We start from the raw sequence: 22,256 nt of genomic DNA, 5'->3' as shown, positions 1-22,256 counted from the left end.
CATTCTCTGGAGTCTTTAATTTTAAAACAAAATTAGGTTTCTTCTGTACATGGAATCTGAGATACAACAAGTGTTTAAAGATGCTCGGTGTATGTGACACCTGGTGTGTTTTTAACTTTCTGAAATGTGGGTGTGGGGTAGGTTTGTTTGGGGAAGGCTTGCTGTGAGGATTTTTGATTTGGGTTTTTTAGCAAGTCGAATTCAGATTTTTCTCTGACTTTGTTCAGTAAGAGGATAAAATAAAAATGTGGAGAACCCTTCTGTTTGTATAAGTGTGGTTTTTGTGAGAATCATGCAGCCTGAACAAGGGTTAAACTTGTCAAGAGAAGCTGTGCCAGTTGTGTATGGTTTTGATTTGGATTAGATTGGTACTTCTTTTAAAGCAATGCATTTTTTTCTAAAAATACTGGAGGCTGGAGGGAAACACCCCAAAGAACCCAAAGAGAAACAAAGAACGTTAAAACTTAATCCTTTTTTAAAATAGCAAATGATACATGGTTTTGATGATCAGATCTCTCCACCTAGCTTTACAGATGACAGCAGATGTCACAGAGCACGTTGTTAACAAGGTCCTCAAATACTTTTGCAAAAACATGCATTGTTTTCCTTCTTCACACAAGAATATTGGGTTGTTGCAGTGGAGTTAATAATGATCAAAAGAGAAGAAACGCTTGTGTTTCTGCCCTTTTAAAGGGAACTGGGCTTACAAACTGAGTGCCCCATTCTGTGTTTGCTCCTCACCTTCATAGTAATACTAATGCATGATAAGCTTTCTAGAACAAAACCTGAGTGTAAATTACTGCTGAGTTGTTCTTAACCTGTAATGCCACAGTGTGTACTCTGGGAATGACTTGGAGTAAGAGGAGACTTAGTTATCAAACCATCTGCAAGGAAATGTACCTCTTATTCACAGAACATTTGACTATGTAAGTATAAAAACAGAGTGCTGTAATGTTATCAAAATTCTCTTCAAGCATCTTCCTCATCGACCATGCCTGGACCTACCGTGTTGAACACGCTCGCCAGCAGCTGCTTCACGTCCCCGGCTTGCTGCACAGAATGACGAATCTCATGGGAATCGATTTCCACGGAGAGATCCCAGATGAGGGCAGTGTTGAGCAAGTGTTGCAGGAAATGTGGAAATACAACCAGACCTACCAGCTCTCTCAAGGGGTGAGTCTCCAGAACCTAATTAGGATGCTAAAAAGTTCTGAGCAATCCTGAGTCCAAATATTCTAATATATGGCCATTAACAAAGATGCATATTCTATATGAAAAAGTTCCTGTACAGGCATTTTAGAACAAACTTCTACTTGGAAGGCAAGCAATGCCGTGCAGGGCTAAAATGCACGGCAACTCACTGCCAGCTTTCAATGAGAGCTTTAAGGCATTTTTTTTTTTTAATAGAAGGGAAGAGTCTGCTGCAAAAGAAGGGGGGTAGAAGGTGGAGATCTGCTTGTATGTTATGTGGGGTTTTTCTACTCAAACTTTATCATAGTGAAGGAAAGAATCCCTCATGAATCAGCTGCCTTGTGTAAGTGTGTATCTCAGCCATGCTTGCAGTTTTCCTCACCTGTATAGGTGCCTTACATACTATGGATATATCTACACTCTCAAATATCTGAACTCCCTCTTTTGTATCTGGCAACTGATTGTTCATATTGTGTAAAGGTTGTCTCATGCCTAGATGAGATTCAGCTAGTTTCAAGATGGAGCCTAAGTGTGTTTCTGGGCATAGCTTACTTCGAGGGTGGCTACTTTTAGGTAGTGTGGATAAGACCCCACCAGGTTTGGTCCCTCTGCCTTGCATAGTCCTTCAGCATTGTACCAGCATGTCTTGAGCCTTCAAACACCTTCAAGTGAATTCTTTGGGCCAAGCCCTATGCCAAATGGGCAGGGCTAACCTGGAGTGGGAATTAAGGTATAGTGCACAGTAGTATCAAGCCTGAAAAATCACCGAGAAAGTGATTGGTTGTGACTGCTTTCTCCTTTTTAAACAAAAGGGAGATCTGAACAGTATCTCTCAATCTTTCTACCCTATGTCTTTGTTCCCCGTCTTGCTGTCATGAGTGGCTTGTGAGTCAGGTGGAATATCTGTATTATCACTTGAAAAGTGATTTCCTGGAAGACAATCAATTCAACCTGTAGCTGAACTTGTCTTCTGTTGCCCTTTCTGGCACTGAGTTGCTTCAATATCTGAAGTCTAATCTCTGTGTTCCACTTCTGCCCTTGTCAAAAAGCAAGCATAGTGCTACTAAGCAATTTAAAGTTTATTAACTCATTCAGGATTTTATCATGAAAGGAGGGGATGGTTTGATGATGCAGCACCAACAGTCTCACAGCCACCTGTTGTTGCAGGAGGTGGTTCTGCTCTCCTTCACTCTTCATCTGTAACCTTTAAACTCCTTTTTGTAAACTGATTCTGGTAGAAACTGAAAGAAAATTAATCTTACCAAACAGCCTTCTGCTGGTTTAGCTCCTTGAACTGGCTGGCCTGGTAGAGGGAAATCAGACCTGGTACGCAATAGCAGTAGCTTAAGAAAGAGGATGGGACTGTGCAGTTCAGATGGGAACAGGCTGTTCACTGCAGTAGCTGGATGTTACTGAGGCTGGCTTAGCCTCAGCATTACTGAGATGGAGGTGTTACCCTGTACTTAGCACCTGCTCACAATCTTGAGTAGGAAACAGGGTGTAGGGGGTGCTGCCAGTGCCTTCTGTCTTGCAGTGCTTTTCTAGCAGTTGATATGTGCAGGATGTCTCTCTCTTTAATTGCACAGACTGCAGAGGAGAAGGTTCCCGTGTGGTACATCATGGATGAATTTGGATCACGCATTCAGCATTCAGATCAGCCTAGTTTTGCAACAGCACCTCTGTTTTATATGCCTCAACAAATTGCTTACACTGTTCTCTGGCCATTGAGAGATCTTGAAACTGGTGGTAAGTGTGTGTCTATTGAGGTCTTGTTTTGGTTTTGTTTTTATTTAATACTTGCAATAGAACACAGGCCATATTTTTACAAAACATTGAGCACTTCACAGTGGACCAAAATGACTGCATATTTGTAATGCTATCAAATTTAAAATTTCTCTGCCTGATATTTCCATAATTTGTGTGAGAGAGAGGTCTTTATCAGTCAAAAAATGTTGCTAATTTTTTTTATGGACAGAGAACTTAAATCTTGCATAACTGTCTCAGTGAAACTACTGATTCAGTCATCTGAGAATTTAAAAAAAAATTCCTTAAAGGTCTATGTTTGTAGCTCTGAGTCAGAAAGTCAAGTACTGGAAGTTGGGAAATGCCAGGCCAATGATTTACACCTGTAATCTTTCTTGGGAGCCACCCAAGTCTCCCCATCATGTGGAGGAGATAAGGGTCCAGCTGTCTGACTAAACTGACATAAGTCAAATAGTTTAGGACTAATTTTTGCATCCTAAATAATACCCTTTTTGGTGTAGTCCTTTAATTCTCTCTAACTTTACATTTAAATAACAAAAGTTGTGGTATTATTAACTGTTCAGCTGTCATTTGTGTCATATGTATGTGCCATATGGAGGGTTTTCAGTGGGGAATGAAAGGCAGTTACTAGAAGGTTCTCCCTGTTTCACTGCAGATGAAGTGACTCGTGACTATGCTTATGGGGAAGCAGATCGCTTGGTCAGGAAGTGTGTTTTGTTACCATGGGTGCCTGCTGAAGTGGTGGACGTCAACTGTTTTACACCAGAGCCATCAGATGAGCACTACCAGGTATAATTTTAACAAGTTAATTTCTTATTTGATCCCTTTTTAAGAAGAAGCAGTGTCTAAAAAAAAACATTGCAGGAGTTCTGATTTTGCATGTTTTAATTTTTTCAAGATTGATTTGGAGTCTAGCTATTAGATAAAAAGAAATAATTTCAAAGAAAGCATGGTGAGACAAGGAATGTCTTGCATATAATATTTAACTGCTAAAAAACCAAAGCAACAGAAATGAGTTTCGATGGATTACTGAGGTATTGTTTAACTTTTATATAAGCGTGCTACAAGGTGCTTCCTATGGGGTACCCATCTTCCAGGTAGATATTTGATGCATTGTCAAATAGGCTCACAGATTGGATTTGTTATTGTAGCATTTCTGGTCAGTCTTGAATTACAGAGATTTATTTTGGTCTTTTAGGAGTGTTTATAATTTTCAACGTGGCTACTAATTTAGTGTCATGGTTTAGTACCATTAAATATCGGAGCAGAAACATCTTTAATTTGATGCACTGTTATAAAGTACTCATCCGTTTTGTTTTGAGGTCTCCTTTCTGCTAAAGGTTTGTGATACTTTAAGGACATGACATTAATGTTGTTTGGAATCTCCTTTTCATCAAGTCTGCATAAGGTGTTTATTTTTAAGAAAAATGAAGGAACCTGATGCCTATGAGGATGCTCTGTTGGTCACTAACAGCATTCAAAGTGTAGCTTCTAAAGATTAATCTATACCCCAACTACCTGTTTCTTATGGTAGAGGATAGGCAGAAAATACTGGATCCAGCTTGTTACTAACAATATGTAGTCAGAAATGAAGTTGACCTCCATCTGCCAAATAAAGGTATACATTCAAAGTAGCTAGCCTGTCTTGTAACCTAAGACCCATTGGTTGGCTGGGACTTTGCATTTTTGGAAAAGGGATAGATGTACTTTGCGTTTACAGTTGAGGAATAACAGTGCACCCACAGTTCATATCTTACAGGTGTTCTCTTGGCAAAAGTGCCTGGATCTCAGATAAGGCAAATTTTTGCATGTGTTTTAATTCTGTTTTGGGATATCAGTAAAAGTTAGAGAGCCATGTATGTGAAATGGGCAAACAGTATCCTCCTTTACCTCCCCACCTTAAAAACAATCTCAAAGCATCCTATTTTTATTTTATTGTGTCTCTGCCACTCAGCTGTTGAGAAGAGTTGACAGTAAAATACTGGTTACCAACAAAGCTTTCTTCTACTCTACGTTTAGCTATAGCTGGAGTCTTAACTGCTGACAGACCTATGAAGAATAGCTCAGGGCATAGCACAGCCTTAAACACCAGAAGTGAGATTGCTAGAAAGAAATACCATTGCTGGCTCTTCTAATTCACCTATTTTCACATAATCAGAGCTGCATGCACAGAAAGGTGCAGACAACTTCAGAGATCTGTTTACAGATCTGGTATGTGATCTTGTATGTGAGCCAGCAGTTCTGCAGGGAAATGCAATTGTGAGAAAGTGTTTCTTAATGTTTGTGCAAGTCCTGCTGTTTCAGAATAATTTGCTATCATTGTACAATTTCTGCAACTGCTTTACTACTGTATGCAAATTACCATTTGTTGTTAAATGGGCTGTGTTGATGAAGGCTTCAATGTTCTATTTGAAAGAATCATGAAGTGGTTACAGCAACATTGTGGCTTAACTTTACCTGTTTTTTTTGTTCTGTTACCTCATTCTGGTCTCTAACCACAAAGGCTGTAACTTAAATAGTAATATGGGTAATGATTGGGCAATGATTGCAGAAACCAGCTTCAGGGGAGGCAGCTCCTAATGAAGTGTCTGGGATGGAAGAAGTATCTCCTGGGGGGACTGAAGTAGTTACTGCTCTGCAATAGCTTCCTGTGGTCAAGTTGCAGCACAGACAGTAATGAATCCTCTGGTGCTCTTCTGAGAATTGTAGTCTTCTCTTAAAATTACAGGCTCCCTTCCTATTCTTAGGTGACTCCAGGAATTATTTTGTGTTTGTGCTATCCAGCCTGTTGTAGAAGGTGCTGTGTAATATCTTTGATTACGATTGTAGTTTTGTTATTCTTTGGAGTTATGTGACTGTATTCCCTATAGCAGCCTTAAAAGTAAAGAAGTTTGTCTGTGGCTGGACAGACATTTCTCCACTGCAGCTTATGAGGACAGTCTGCAGCAGCTGGAGCTCGGGGAGCTGTTGCAGGATAGCAGCCACTTTGGATTCTCAAGATGCACTTCTCCCATCCCAGAGTTTCTGTGAGCTACTCCCTCTGGCAGCAATGATCCAGATGTGTATTTCCTTCTGTCAGTCAGAGGTGCTGTAAAAGATGGAGTGAGATTTTTTTTTTCCCTAGCATGTTTACCGCTGAAGACTGCAAAAAGCCTTTTGCTCATTTTTACAGGAACAGAATTAGGTTCAAGCTTAGTTATCTGTAATAAAATATCATGACTAAATGGTCAGCCTTCCATTTTGTTGGAAATACAGTAATTTTGTCTTTTACTGCATATGGTCATCTATGATTTGCGATTTTGTTTAATGCTTAGGAGAAACAGGAATTTATCGCGGTGCTTTGGCAGTGTTGGTAAGCCCTGATCTTTAGTAATAGCCTCTTACCTCTGATTCCCTTCTGCCTTTGCTCTTGCACCATCTTTTTTTTTTATGAGCAGCATATTATACAACAAAATATATTTCTCAAAATGCAGCTTTGGTGGAATTCACTTGCACCAAAGACAACAGACTGATGAAACATGCAGATGGACCATCATTTTTACTGTGGAATTGCAGAAAATTATCTGTAAAGGTTTACAATTTGAGAAAAATTCAACAGGCTAACCTTTAACAGGCTATTGGTAATAAAATACTTGAATTAATTTGAGTCATACAGAGTATTTTACATGCAGCTTTTCCTTAGATTATGTTGGTTTTCATTCACTTCTTTTGTAAACCTGATTATTCACACCTCAAAATTCAGTTTGGTCTAAGTTGCTGTTCGTATCTGTTGAATATTGTGGAGTTTGGCCTAAGGCTGTTCCTGTATTCTGCCTAGTATTAACTTTTTGTGGGTTTTTTGTTTTTTAGGCTATTTTAGCAGAAAACAAGGAAAAACTGCCTACAGCGATAAACCCACCAGTTTATGGCAAAGACAAAGTTTTCAAGTATGTATCTGCAAACAAAAGGTTTTCTTACCAAGATTCAGTATAATAATTGCCATATGCTGAGGCTGAACAGCCTTTTCAGCAGGGCGAGTTGAAAGTGTGGTCACTTGCTTAAGTTTCTGACTTACTTGTTGTTCTTGTTGGGTTCTTCAGTGTAAATGGATCGTCACTTAGAGAATTTCTAAACATAAATTTAGATTCTTTTTTTTAAATAAGTGCCACCTTCTGGGTGAATGAGAAGTTGCGTAATGTAACTTCACTAAGGAGTACTGACTGAAGTGTGTAAGAAAGACTGAAGACTTCCCTTCTGCTTTATAGCATGTATAGGAGTGCATGTGCTTCTCTGTGCTGTGTGAGTGTAACGGGCTAGTCCCTCTCTTCAGAGACTGCCAAACAGGAATCTTGTTTTGAATTGAGTGTGTGCCTTACTGCAAGAATGGAGTGTATGGTATGAAACTGTTTCAGAAGAAATTTGGAAGAACAGTGCGAGATAAGGGATTTTTGTGAGCAGAAGCAGTGACACCGCATGGCTAGGCTGCCTTATTACTAGCTTTGTTCCAGAAAAACATACTATTATGTAGTATGTGCTGTGACTTACACTCTAGGGTGTTTGTAGTCTGAGGCTGGGATCTGAGTTCTTCCTTGCAACACTTGCTTAGGAGGGATGAGGTTAGGCTAAAATGTGTTTGGTAGGTATGTCCACACCCCAGCTTCTTGTGTTGAAGGGATTTCTTATGCACTGGATCAGCTTTACTTGAGTAGAACTACTGAAAGTCAAAGTCTCTTCGAGTTGAGAGGCATTTGTTAACTTACTCAATGATAGTCTAGATTTTGTTATGCAGTTGAAATTCCTGCTTACAAGACTGTGAGGATAAGCAAAAGCGTTTGTTTTGTTGGTTTTTTTTCATCTGTTGTACTTCCCTCTATTTCAGATAAGGGAGTCTCAGGCAGATGGAGATGGATTCTGGTAGAGATGGAAAGAATCAGTGAGGATGTTGGGAAATGTCGCCTTACTTTTCACTGCTACCTCTTTATTTTGCATCTCATATTTCAGGTGAATAGCATTCATAGCAGGGAGGCAGGGGGGAGACACATGTCAAATTCTTCCTGTTCTGCTTTTAAGGAACATTATCAACACCCTGTCCATGTACTCCTAAGGATTTTCTTCTCTTCTTTAGCCAGTTCCTGTCTGGAGAGGAGAAAGAAGGGCATATTGGCCTCTACAGGAGGCCAGAAGGTCCTCCTTATGTTCTGAATTTTATCTATCCAGGTAGCATCTCGGAGTCCAGATGACCAAGTGGGAGTTGCAGCCTTCCAGTGCTCTTGGCCTCTTTAAAAGCTTAAAGATTTTAAGACTGTCACCATGGACAGGCAGATGGGAACGTGTGAAGCTGTGTAGATGTGTGTCACCTGTTAATGGATGTGCTCTGCCTTGTGTATTGCCACTGTTTGAGGGGATTCAGAAGAAATTAAATGCAACAGTGTTAAAAAAAGTAAACTGCAAAGTTTAGAACCTGGGACAGATTCTTAGCCATCTTGTTTCCAAGTAGAGCTACGACAGAGAATGGGAAGATGAAATAAATGTTTATACCTGAATCCTGAAAAGCAGGGGAGCAGGTTCCTGTAGTCATTTCACATTATCATTTCACAAATTATGGTTTCACAGAGGTCTTGTAGCATTAATAGAAACTGCTGGGGAGATTGTTCTATCTATCTGTGCTGATTGCTGGCTTGGAAAAAAAAAAAAAGGTCGATAAAAGAATTAAATGTTTCAAAGAAAATTCATATGAAAAGTCCTTCCAGTTTGTGTTGGGCTTGATCATTTCTTCTTCTCTTGATCTCTTCTTTCATGTTTCTCTTCAGCTACCTAAGTCATTTTTTAAAAAAGCCAAAAGAGCTGTTAGGAGACAACAGCTCTTTGTTTTGATCACCCTTGCCTGCTCTGTGCTTTGGGAGTTGATTCTTATAACTGCTTCTTAGCTTTAAATGCTTTGAGTAAATTATTATCTAACATGTTTTATCTTACTTGCACGGTTCCACTGAAGAATACCTTCTTTAATCCCTGACTTTAGAGCATCACTACTAGGCTTTCCTTATGACAAGGGAGAAAAAAATCATTCAGGAAGTATGGTTAGCTGGCTTCAGTAGTTCAGTGTGTCACTGATACTGGAATGAAAGGTCCAAAATGAGTTGACTGATGCCACAGTATTGCAGTGTAGAGGTGCTGTCATCTCTCACACCCAGAATGGGACTTGGTGCATTTCTTATCTGTCTGTATTTATGTCTATGTGTGGATGTGTCTTATCAAAGTAGGTGTTGGAATGTGTACCTGCTTATTTAACTGCAATCAAGGGAATACTATAAAAGATCCTACATGCTCCTTAGATAGCAACAAAGGAATCCCCCTGTAGTTAGAAGACCCTGCTCTTCAGCTGAAAAAATTAGCTGGTGCCTAGCCAGTAGTGGGACTTTATTACTAAATTGTGTGTTTGGAAACATGGAATAAAAAGGGGTGAGGAGAGGGAACTTCTGGCTGATTAAATGAGATGCTGCCAGGCTCTGCAGGTGTCCTTCCGTGCTGTGTAAGGCCTTGGCCTCAGGCTTTTGTTACAGCAGCATTTTTTGTACCATTGCCTTTTTCTGACTGGAGTAAGGGAGTTTGCCACATGGGTTATGTTTTTGTTTGGCCTGAAGCACCAATTAATCAATTTTAACACTTTAGGTTATAGTTCAGCCTCAGTGCTACCCTAGCTGGAAGAATTGTTCTGAGAACCATCACCAGTTGACAAACCACTTTCAAAGGTGGCCGTTCCAATAGTTGCTGTAGCTGCAACTAAAGGGGAAGGAAACTCTTTACTCTCTTGACTCCCAAAGATCCCCTACTGAGGTACTTCTGCTAATTTCAGTAAAAACATTTTTTCAAACTTTACCCGTAAGTGCAGTCAAGGTCTCTGGTAGCTCATGTGCAAAAGAGTGATCTGTGACTTCATAGCTCCAGCGTTAACATCATTTTAAACTGAGATTTCACTTTTGTCCTGGGGAAAGCAACTGTAACCAGTGTTTTTGCAGATAACTAAAGAAATGATCCTACAGCCTTAGCCCAATTCTAACCATGGCTGTACCAAATACATGACATTAGACAAGTTTTATCCAACCACAGTGCTATTCAGAACGAGTGAACCAAACTCTGTGCTTGGCAGTGTTACTTCTGCCCCCTTTCCTGACCTGGAAACCAGACACCATTCACACGGCCTGGAGTAGAAGCCGGAAATGCTGCATTCCAGCACTGCCAGAAGAAATAGTGCAATACGTTGGCAAAATATTTCCATACTGTGCTGAAGGGGCTTAATCACAAGAAGGAAAAAGAAACAAACTATTGCTGCACCCATTTATTGAGTGGTTCTGACAAGCAGAATTGGTTCATTGTGTAGATCTGATGATACTCTCACTACTAAGACTTATTAGCTAGGTTTGGATCCAGCTACACAGGCCCAGTGTCTTTGTGGGATGGCAACTTGTACTGTAGGGTATGTTTGTAAGGGACTCATCTGGGAGTGTATGAGCAGCTTAAATTCTAGTATTTCTTGTGTTGCTTATGTTGTTGCATGTGTATTAGTGTGGGGATGTTGGAGGCTTCAAGACTTTGTTATAGCATTCTAAGGCTTTTTATCTTCAGGTCACTACTTGCGATCCCTTTTACTTCAATAAGGACTAAAAGTTGTTCCAAACTAACACGTTTGGATAGCTTGTATATGAAATGGGTTTGGTGAAACTTGTAAAGAGTCCTGTATAAAATTTGGTATTGTACGTACTTCTAGTGTGCAGACCTACAAGCCATATACTGCAGGAAGAAATGCTAGTGGGGCTGTGTGAGGATCTTAACTTTGCTCTGTTGCAGTAGTGAGGAAAGATTGGTGACTCCTTTCAAGGAGGATGCCAGGCTGACTCTTCATCTTCAGTGAAGTCATCTCTCTTAGTCTTAAGTTCAGCATAAATAGTGTAACCACTGTAGTATGTCACACGTGGAGCTATGCAAAACAACTTTTCTTTTTAAAGAATGTATTTCACCCTGTGGCTGGACTATTTTTGCAGTTCAGCATTTCAGTGAAGTCTCTCTCAGGGGAATATATCTTTGAATCAGTTAGTAGGGGAGGAGGAGAGGAACGTTTCACTACTGTTAAGAATAGGTCTGGAGAGGTGGAAGAATGTAGTGGTTTCTCATGAAAAAAGAAATTAGCAGTTGTTTAGTTTCTTTAAATATTTGCTTACCATGAGAACTATTGTTCTATGTCAGTCTCACTTTCTGAGTCATTATGCTGATTTTTTTATTAAGTGACCTCACTTTAAGCTATAAAATCATCAAAGTACCCTGTATTGCTAGCTGCTTATTTTAGCATGTCAGATAACCAAATCACTTACTGAAGCACAAGCTGGTTTTGTTCGAGATATTTTATTTAGGGGAAAATCCTAAAATATGCAACACCTTGCCTCATTCTTGGCTATGTTCTGTAATGTGTACCAGGTTTGGTTTGGTTTGTGATGTCCCAGCCCACAAAAAAACCCACATGGTTTGTATTAACCCCAAAGTTGTGTGTATTTCCTGCATGCACATAATGTACATACTTCCATGTGTTTTGATTGCTTGGAAATGTCTCTGTGTGTGTGTGTGTGTGAAGTTCTGAACAAATGAAAATACTCTTCTGAGGCTTCTGAGTTAAAGTGACCAAACTTCCTGTGAATTTCTTTCTCAAGGACTAGCAGCAGGCTGATTTCTTGGTCTGGTTTGGTTTGTTGTTTTTTGTTTTTAGGACTTCCAGCAATGGAGGCATTTACAGGGTCTCTCTTGCTCAGGGAATCTTTAATGCAGAATAGTGAATTCATGTTAGTGATTCTCTGTCAGGGACTTAGTCACTGTCTTCTCAGTTGCTATTTTTATGAAAGTTGTAGGAGCTAAACTGTCTTTGAGATTTCTGTCTTAAAACACTTTTTTTTTTTTTAATCTGTCCCATTTGAATTTAAAACATTTTTGTGAGTTAAGAAGAGATTGTTGCAGATAGTGTGCATTGGTAAAGTAAAATTCTTGAAGGAACTCAAGCTTTTACTTTTTTTGTTCAAGTTTCAGAACCCAAACTGACGTTCTTCTTCATGTGCCTTTTTCTTCTAGGGTTTTCACAGACATTCAGCAAGTCCTCAACAACCTGACACATCCCCGTTTCATATTCACAGACAGTGAGGGAGAAGCAGACATCCTCTACAACTTCTCACACTTCAAAGATTATAGGTTGCAATTGTTTCTCTCATTATAACAACAAAAGAATTTATATTAAGACTGTTCCCAAAGGTCTGCCCAACCTTCATCCTTCACCCAACAGCTCCTCTGTTTCGTAGGAAGCTCAGTGAGGAGAGGCCTGAGGTGATGCTGAATCAATTCCCCTGTGAGAACCTCCTGACTGTCAAGGACTGCCTGGCGTCCATCTCTAGACGAGCTGGAGGACCAGACGGGCCAAATTGGTTGCCTCGTACTTTCAACCTCCAGACAGAATTGCCTCAGTTCATCAGCTACTTCCAGCAACGTGACAGAAGGTGGCTCGTGTTTCTGTTTCCTTACATTTTGTGCTTTCTTCTTACCACTTCCCTCAAAGACCAGTAGCCTGCATTTTGGGGTTGGCACACCACCATGAGTTTGTTCTTGCTGCATTTATGTTCAAGTGAATTCTGCCTGGAAAGTGTGAGCTTTTTAGGGATTTAATTTTACTCTTTAATGTAAGAGTAGTTAAGCAGTGCATTTTGAAACAGAAACTTTCCTATGATTCGAATATGAATTTGAAGCTATTGCTTTTTGTCTACTTAAGATGTTACTTCTTGTATTTAGCAGACACACAAAGGATTAAAATGTGTTTGCAACAGATGTTGGGTTTTTTCCCACAAGACCAGTAGTAGTTGTTCCTGCACTTAAGCCAGAGTGGAAAGTGGTTAAAGTATTTGGGTTCTGTAAGGTTGTGAAAGTAAAATTGAATTTTAGTGTTAGCCTAAAGCAATTGCGGAGCTTTAGAGGGTTTAAAATCTACACTTTCTGCTGCTGCATCTGCTTTGAAATGGATGGAAACTAAGATTTTATTTTGGTAAGAGAGAGAAAGAGATCATGAGGTACTGCTAGAGGAATAACCTCTTATGCCTGGCATGGCATCTTCTGGTTGAAAGGTTGCTTCTTTGGTGACACTTGCTTAAGGTGTCACCTGCCAGGCATTTCATTTGGCCATTCTTTGCTCTACATAGTCTGTTATTGACTGACTCAACCAGGAGAGAGCGCTCCTTCCCTAGTGTTTGGTCTTTTAATTCCTTTTTAATACCAGGGATTGACTGTAAATGCAGTGTGTTGTAGGGAATGGGAAGGAGGGGATAGGAAGTTTCAAGCAAACAAAACAGACCCTCTTAAGTGAACACCACCAACTGCAGCTCAGTTTATGCTGTTTATCATGAAGCTCAAGAAGTTTCTCAAGATGCTTTAATAGACTGAGGAAAGGAAGACATCAAGTGTCACTCTGCCCTTACACAGAAAAATGCAGTGAAAGACCAGCATGTTGCCTGCTTTCCTCAAAGATATTTCAAAGAATTTTGCCCCTTGAGGTGACTAATTACTAGAAAGACAGTGGTATGCTTTCATTTTCTGGCAGTATGAACTGTTGAGATATTGTGTGATTTCTTCCCAAAGAGCCGAGTTATGGTGTCATTTAATGTGAATGATTTGGAGGTGTTAGGGAATCCACTTAGAAAAATTTGAAGAAAAATACTTAAGTATTGCATGATACCCTGCTGGAATGTTCTTGGGCTCCTGGCAGTATGATTTCTGCATGATTATCTGTGCATCATGGTAGTGCTGCCCTGTAAATGGGTTGGTTTCCCCTTTTAAAGGAGTCTGATGCAGAAGAAGGAAATAAACAGTAAGAGCATGTTAGGCCCTAACTGAAGAGATCAGTGAAAGCTGCAGCTGCCTTTTCTCCCCTCTCTGCCTAAGGCTTACCACTCCCATCTGTAAGTCAAAAGTCCTTAGATCTTGCACTGTACCCCACAGCTTTATAACTTGTGTTCAGGGGAGTACATGGATCAGTTCAAGTGGATGCTCAGACAGATGAATGAGGTGGACACTTACAGGTGTTGGCTTCTCTCGCTTTTTCTCTCAGAGGAGAAGACAATCACTGGATATGCAAACCATGGAACCTGGCCAGAAGCCTGGATACCCACATCACCAACAGCCTTAACAATATCATCAGGCATAGAGAAAGCAGCCCAAAGGTTAGAGAGCATGGTTTTGAATGTGATTTAAAGGGGAGACCTGAAAAAACTCCTTCATAGAAGGAGGTCTAAAAATACAAAGAAGGAAATTTGTTTTCTTAAAAGTTCATGTGCTGGCCATAAGCATTTGAATTGGTCAGCTCAATTTGTTGCAGTGATGAACTCGAAGAGCCTGGCGCTTTCTTATTTAAAAAAGTAAAACTTGCCCTGACAGTAATGAATGCTCCAGTGTGGTGCTGCGTTAATGCTAATCCTCAGACTACCAGATGAACACACACTGGTTATTACATTGGTCATAAATTTTGCAATATTATTGCTCCTGTCCCCTTGTTGATCATTATTGCTGATCCACAGCTCTGCTCAGTGACACAAAGTACCATCTTTGCCAACAGTAGATGAATCATGGAGCTTTTTATAGGGAGTCTGCACTGTGCAGTCATACGTCAAAGTGTCACTTCAGCTTTATTTCTGTTGATGTGTGGACTGCATGTATTTTTCTGGAATGCAGAAATGCACAAAGAATTGCTTCACGTTCTCGCTCAAAACAATAAGGTCACCAAAATTATAAATGAAATTAATTTTGTGGGTTTTATTTTCTAAATTAGTACATTCTGGCCTCCTACTTCCCCCACCCTGATGTCAAAGAATTTGATGAAAGATACCGATTTTGCATAACAACTTTGTGTATTCATGCACATCTCTAAAGCAAAACTGAAATACCTGCAAGGATAGCTTAAATCGTCAAGATTCAGTGACCCTTAGTTTTCATTTCAGTGAAGTCTATTTACTGTGAGTGTTTCTGCTCTGTTGTAGGTAGTGTGCAAATATATTGAGAATCCAGTGTTATTTCACCGAGAAGATGTGGGGATGGTTAAATTTGACATTCGTTATGTTGTGTTGCTGCGGTCCATAAAACCACTCAAGCTGTATATCTATGATGTATTCTGGCTGCGCTTCTCAAATCGGTAATTACATTCTTCTCATCAGTGTGGAGGGGCTTAGAATTAAATCTGATACCTTGGAAACTGAGGAATTGTTTTATCCCCTAGGGCATTTTCACTCGATGACTTGGATGACTACGAGAAGCATTTCACAGTCATGAATTATGCTCCTGGTGTAACATTAAAACAGGTAAGCAAGCAGTCCAAAACACTCCCTCCCCTTTCCTTTGTTAAAAAAATCTTCCAGTGCCTCCCTTGTGACTGTGGCCAAATAACCTATTTCACATCACTTCAACAAGCCGCTACAGTGTTGAAAGCACCCTAAGTCCGAAGCAGGTACTTTCCTGGACTTTTCCTCCTCTTCCCCCATAATCACTTGTGATTATATGAGGTAATACAAACCTACATCCTGACTATAACCCACACTGGTAGAGATCAGTAAAAGAATTATTAAAATGGCAGCTAATCATTGTCAAAGACTTCAGTGTGATCTTTTATAACAAGAAATACTGTAGCAAGGAAGGTGTTGAGGAACTGTCTAATTCTCTAGTTCTCTACTTGGGTTGGAATGAATGGCAAAAAATGTTTGATGTTCAGTTTTCTTGTCATCTGGTTGCTTAGTCAGTCCCAAGCAAAACAGTCTTTGATGTTGGCAAACTGTTTTAGGTACATTGTGAAGAATTTATTCCTCTGTTTGAAAAACAATATCCTGAATATCCTTGGACAACAGTGCAAGTAAGTCAGCAATTCATCTTTCTCATGTAAATGTTCATAGATGTCTTCTTACTCAGCAAACTAGCTTTTGCAAAAGTGTTGGGGTTTTTGTTTTGTTTTGTTTTTCTCATAAGACATACTTCATGTCTATCAGTTCCAGAAAGGACATCAAATGTTAACCTTTACTTTAGAAGCATTTTTTAACTTAGCGTAATTCCTCCTCAAACATGTTGTTGTTAACGTGTAGAATTTTATTTCATGATTACACCAGGAGAATTCTGTATTTTGGACTCAGTCCTGACTACCCTCCGGATCCTGGGACCAGGATCTTTTTTTCTTGCGAATTCATCTCTTTTTGCAGAAGGTTGCCAATGATCTAAGCCCGTAGTTGTGAAGATGTAGTATTTCGTGCAAAAAGACAGGGCAGTCGAGAATATAAAGTGTGCTAATCACTCTTGCTCACATGACTCTGGAAGAGTTTTCAAAGCTGTCCCTACTCTTCTTTTCAGCAGAAAATTAACTCTGATTCTGAAAAGTTGAACCACCGAGGTATTCAGGCTCTTGCTTCCTTTGTTCCAAATGGCTTTGCAGGATAAGGAGGTGTCAGAGCCAGTAGGAAACTAAAGCAAACAGGAAATTACAGTATATAGTAATCTCAGTGGAATGGCATCACAGGTTTTGATTTATCTATTTCAAGCAGAGCTGCTCCCTGTACTCTTTCAGGTTAGCTTGCTGTGCAGTGCACTGGAGCTCACTCACAAAATACGGATGTGCCCCGCTGTGCCCAAGTGGCTTACGGAAATAAGCACTGCTCCTGCTCCAGGTGTACTGTGCTTGAGGGGTTACGCTTCCAGATCGGATGGTGCAGAGGCTGCATTTATATACTGTGGCGTATCTAAAAGGAAACAAGTTAGGCTGGTCTTTTTTTTTCTTAAAGACCCCTCTTCCACCAATATAATATCTCTGAGCTAGAAAGTTAGAACCCGTGTTGGTTAAATTAAATCTTGCCTTAGAGACTGCAATGCAGAATTTCCAGCTGCTGAGCCATCTTGTCTGTGTCACTGAGCTGGCCAGAGCCCTGTCCCTGGTCACGGCATTCATGCCTTTTTATGAGAAAACAGATGATTCCTAATACCAAGGCAACTTTTATCGGCGAAGAGGAAGCTCCAAGCACTGCAGTTCCATAAAACATGCAGGAAGGTGCATGAGGACCTTCTCAATGATTTTTTTTCCCTGTAATTCATGCTTGAAAGAAAAAGCTGAATGTGAAGAGATTGTTCAGATACGTGCACAAAACTTAATTGTTTTTCATGTTTATCAGGAGCTAGAAGATGCGGAATGAACGGTAGCTGAGCATTTATGTGTGTGTATGCTTTCAAAAGTGAATAAATTACCCAACTGTGGGTTGATTTCCATAAATTAATTTGCATCAGTTTTAGCTAGAACCTCATACCCAATCAGTGATACTCGGAGTATGACAGGTTTTGCAGCATTAGGTTTAAAATAGTCTGGAAGAGGCTAAAAGGCGTGAAAAGAGAGATGTCAAAATATGTACAGTAGGTTACCCGAAGTAGCACTTGTGTGCAGAGTAGGAGGCATTACACCGTCTTTTCACTTACAGAAGGAATGGTTCACTGCAGTATAAACTCAATGCTAAATTCACACCTGTATGTTCTCTCTGGTTTATTTCACTTTCACATTGGTTACCTGACTGTTTCTCAAAATACCATGTTCTTAAGATCTCTGTGTCCCCATCACCTGTTTTAGAGGTGTGCAAGCAGGAAGATTTTTCAGTGCAGAACAAAACTAAACAAAGCTAGAATACAAGTTAATAGGCAAGAAGAAGTCAGAACTTCACAGCTGTACTGCAGAGCTCTTCTGGGTTTTCTGTTTCCCCTCTGCATTGCAAGTACAGTATTGTATGTAATGCCTGAGAAGATGGTTAATTCTAATATTACATGCCCTATTTTCAGGATTTCCATAGTACTGATTTGCTCCCCAGAAATGTCCAGGGATATTGCTGAGTGCTGAGCACTTTCACTGTGTCGTCTTTAGATATAAATGCACATTTTGAAGCTAACACTGTGCAGATTTTCATCTGTTGGCTAGTGTAATTCACACAAATTATACAGCCTTCTTAAAACTGTATGAACTAAGTGATTAAAAACTTGTTCATTGCCTTTATGGAACCTTGCTTCTCATTCAGAGACCTTTCTCTGTTAATAGGCAAATATTTTTAAGGCATTTGCTGAATTATTCCAAGCTGCTTCAGCTAAACCTGCGCCTCTTGGCATCTGCGATTATCCGTCATCAAGAGCAATATATGCCATTGACTTGATGCTTAAATGGGACACCAGCAGAGATGGTGAGAAGCTCATTTCTTCGAACGTTGAATTCTTTATATTTGTGGACCTTTTCATAAATTTATTTCTTCTGTCTGAACTCTAACTGTTTTGCAGGCAGTGAGAGCTGTGTGCTCTGTGCCTCCCACTGACATCAAAGCCTATTTGGAGTTGCAGATCTGTGGGGTTAGCATCTGCCATGCTGGTTAACAGGAATGATGGGGAGCTGTTAACTGTGCTTGGCTGAGTCCTTGCTTCCCTTGTGCCCCTGCTACTGCCATTGCTGTTCAGAAAACAAACACAGACACACACAAAATAACCCCTAACTGTAGAGCAATCTAGTCACTCTGACAGCAGCAAGTTTTCTTTCCCATTTATGGTGAGAGAATGCCTGAAATGCCCGTCTCTTCATAAAAACCTTACAGAGACATCTTACCATCTGTGGCTTCCAGGCTTGGACCAGTGTCTTCAGTGCATAGTTACTTATTAAAGCAGGGAAGGGACCACATTCGTGATTTCAGTGCTGTTGATGTCCTCAGTTTGCAAGAACATCTATGTGAAGCTGCTTCATGTTAGTGCCACAGCATGGCTAAGTATCTGGAGCCTTTCTTCCAGCCAGTTGTGAAGGACTGACAGCAAAATTTGCCAAAAAGTGAATTCTTTATTATTTCACCAGGAGGCCCAAAGATGTTCTGTAAGCATGTCCAATCAAGACGTGTGTCTCTTGTAGAGAGAAAAGCAGCAGAGGCACCAACACAAAATAACTGCTGGGGCAGTATTGAACAGAACTGTGTACTCTTTACTTGTGATACTGTGGTCCATGGGACACAGGAAAAATTAATTGCTTGTGTCCAGGTTTGCAGAGGAGTGATTGGATGTTGTATGTTGTGTGGGTGGCCCTAGCCCACTCCTGCAGGGGCTGATTCTTTAAATATTGAATCACTTTCATGGAGGAAAATGTTTGAGAAACAGGAGGTGTAGAACTGAGCCTTTGCTGTTCAGATCAGGTTGGAGCAGGAGTTTGAATTTGGGTCTGCTACACCTGCACTTTCACCTGTCCCAGAGTAGTCTTGAATGGGAGAGGCAAAGCCACTCCCTAGTATTACTAGCTTGAGGAAAACCCTTGTAGTAAAAGGACCAGCCTCACATTGCAGCCCTGGCTGAACGTGAGCTGCACAGGTCCCTGGCCTTTTGAAGATGGGGGCGTGGGTGCGAAAGTCACAGCCGAGCCTATGAACAAATAGATTAGTTGCTTTTACACAGAGCAGAGTATGGTTGACCTGTGCATCAGAAGCTTGTACCTTCGCTTACAATTTCAACACCAGACGGGACATAAAATCCTTTGTTTCTCTTTGCACAGAATACATTTGATTCTGATCTCTGAACTGTACTGATGAAATTTTAAGGCAAAATTAAACTTCCTGACCTCCTCCTAGGAGTGAGATGAAGTGGCAGGTGGGAGTGGCTGGAGCATAAAGGAACAGGACAGCTAGAGCTCGAAAGGTAGATATCTCAATGCTTTAAGAAGGGAGGTTTGTACTGAAACATGAAAGAAGCAGCAGTTTTCTGGAAGATGTTTCAGACTCGGGCAAGACAGCTGTGTTGGGGAAATCCAGTTATATTGCTGTAAAATCTCATTCTAAATGAAGCATTGGATTAGCACAGTGATTGCAGGATCTGTTGGATAACTGTCCTCTGGGTAATGATGGTAGAACAGACGTCTGCTGCTCCAAAAAAAACAACCAAAAAACAACCAACCCCACTGAAATATAAACACCCTGCCAGCTTGGGTCATGAAAGATGGCTTTTTCCAGTCATTGTCTGTAATCTCTAGCTTAAAAAGACAGGTAGTGATTCAGGATCACTATAGAGCTTATATTAAGAGGCAGTGTTTTTGTTCCCCTTTACAGGGAAAAGAATCATGCAGCCTCAGATCCTGGAGGTGAACTTTAATCCTGACTGCGATAGAGCCTGCAAATACCACCCTACCTTTTTTAATGATGTCTTCAGCACCCTATTTCTGGATGAAACAGACGGCTGCCATGTGACGTGCATTGTCTAGCCACAGGAGGCTGGCTCTATTAATTTCCTTCCCAGATATGCTTAACAGCAAGATTTATATTTCAGTTCTATGAGCTGCTGATGCAACTATTTTCCTATACTGGTAACCCAGGAAAAAGAAATTCCTAGCAGAAGAATATACATATACCATGTACTGTATCAATAATAATTTTGTCTGCATTTTCCTTGTCTTGCTTAGTTCTAGAAATCATTGATTTGTGTTGACCAAATGTTTTGTTTATTGAATATGGGAGATCTCAAAATAGAAGAGTAACTGGACCGACTGACTTGTTTTTCAGGCAGCCTGACTGCTTGCTTGCTGGGAAACATTGCACAAGTTCCTCATGTCAACATTAAACTATAATTTACTGAATCAGGTTGGAGTTTGTATATCTCTTTGTTATCTATCCCTCTGTTATTCAAAGATCTAAAACGTCTGATGGGAAAATAATATGGTATTTCAGTGCAATTACTAGAGTGATGAGATTAAGAATTTCATGGCTCTTCCCATTTTTCTTTCTTAAAAAAAGGCAAACAAACTCCCCAGCTGCTGTCTGTCATCCTGAGCCTGCCCCTTAAGGTAACTAGATGTTTTGAGAAGGGGTCAGGCAGGAAGCGAGAAGTATGCAATGTCCAGAGCAGCACAGGAAAGCAGAAGCCTGAAGGAATAAAAGGGAGCTGGAGAACTGCTAGAAGCCCAAGCAATCTTTGGACTTTAAAGTTTAGGCCCTAAGATAGAGGTATTTGAAAGTGGCATGTCAGTTTGAAATTAGTAATTCTGAATCTCTCCACCCTCCTCACAGCAGGGTAACTGGCTGAAATTTAGCAATTTTAGGCTGTATTTGTGTTGCTTTGTATGTATGTACAAGTTCCAAAAATTCTGCTGTCTGTCATGCAGCATATATTATGTGGGTGTGTTTTGGGTTTTTTTTTAAAGGTAGTTACAGCAATCAAGATCTACTTGAGAGCAGAGTACAGTTACAAAATTATATAAATCTTCCAAAGCTTGCTTCAAGCTTTGCAAATATGCAACGTTACCCTCATGATCAAGGAGGGAGAGGGATATTTTAGGCTATTTCAGGATGGTCTGCAGAAACCACCTTCATTCCACTGACTGGGACATAGGCTGGAAAAATAAACCATCCGTGTCTGATGGAAATGCAGTCACTGCACAGGTGAGGCAGAAGGGAGAGCTGGATTGCACAGCCTGATGTGGTGCTGACAGCCGTAACAGTCTCCTGCTCCTGAGTCGGAACTTTTTTGGACTCCATACTTACCTGTGATTAAAGAAACATGGTTAAGTGCTTAACATAGATGGTGTGACTACTTAGGATGCAAGGAAAAAGTTTGTCTGTGATATAGACTACAGTAATGAGTGCAGGAGATGGGATGTAAGGGGACATGCGTGCTCAGTGTATGTATTTGTCACTTGAAGGGAGCAAAAGGCACTTTCTGCCTTCAGAGTACCTGAAGACATGTAACCAAGTGCCTGTGTATTTAAAGTAAATGGAAAGTTTCTCTTATCACAACAGCAAAAGTAATGTCACCCTTAGCAAACCAGAAGAATGACTTCTTAAAAGTAGCAGTATTTGTGCAGCGGTATCACAAGCTGTGGGCAGAAATAGTCGTTGCGCTTTGAGACAAAAGAGATGTTTTTATCTTATAGGAAGCAACTGGTTGGACTAAGCATCCCGGATCTTACTAAGTCAGCTACCATAGCCCTGAAGAGGCAAAAGCCTTGTTTCCATTTCTAAGCAGCTAAAGCGAGAAGGTGCAGGTAGACACTGGTAGCTATGGTGTCTGTACTGCCCTGCTGGGCAACAGACCCACCCATGGTCTGGCTGCTGCCTCCACTGCCAAGGTGCAGTGGTGATCTGGCATCACACGGAGTCTGGGCAGAGCATGTTAGTGCTGTCTGGCCAGTGCTGTTGGTGATGCCTCCGAGGTGTGTATGGCGGGGGGGGAGGGGGCTGCTGGATATCTGGGTCCTCCTCTCAGTTTCCATCCACGTGCTCTGAATTTCC

The 22,256-nt window shown here is 40.6% G+C and overlaps 1 protein-coding gene across 1 annotated transcript in view; it reads left to right on the top strand.

The window, feature by feature from the left end:
- TTLL12 (tubulin tyrosine ligase-like family, member 12) overlaps window positions 1-20,602 on the top strand; it is a 21,803-nt gene extending 1,201 nt beyond the window's left edge. Inside the window, exons 2-13 of the mRNA XM_010192630.1 lie at window positions 975-1,173; window positions 2,778-2,937; window positions 3,611-3,744; window positions 6,805-6,881; window positions 12,046-12,162; window positions 12,270-12,464; window positions 14,063-14,174; window positions 14,988-15,139; window positions 15,224-15,305; window positions 15,782-15,850; window positions 18,056-18,194; window positions 20,082-20,602. Of these exons, the coding sequence (XP_010190932.1) occupies window positions 975-1,173; window positions 2,778-2,937; window positions 3,611-3,744; window positions 6,805-6,881; window positions 12,046-12,162; window positions 12,270-12,464; window positions 14,063-14,174; window positions 14,988-15,139; window positions 15,224-15,305; window positions 15,782-15,850; window positions 18,056-18,194; window positions 20,082-20,233 (1,588 nt within the window). The 3' untranslated portion in view covers window positions 20,234-20,602. The remainder of the gene's footprint in view (window positions 1-974; window positions 1,174-2,777; window positions 2,938-3,610; window positions 3,745-6,804; window positions 6,882-12,045; window positions 12,163-12,269; window positions 12,465-14,062; window positions 14,175-14,987; window positions 15,140-15,223; window positions 15,306-15,781; window positions 15,851-18,055; window positions 18,195-20,081) is intronic.
- Window positions 20,603-22,256: the final 1,654 nt, after the last annotated feature.

The sequence above is a fragment of the Mesitornis unicolor genome, unplaced genomic scaffold (genome assembly GCF_000695765.1).
Source record: "Mesitornis unicolor isolate BGI_N332 unplaced genomic scaffold, ASM69576v1 scaffold47879, whole genome shotgun sequence".
In the NCBI taxonomy this organism is placed as follows: Eukaryota; Metazoa; Chordata; class Aves; order Mesitornithiformes; family Mesitornithidae; genus Mesitornis; species Mesitornis unicolor.
Note: the sequence above shows the minus strand (reverse complement) of the source record. Positions and strands in the feature narration are given on the sequence as shown.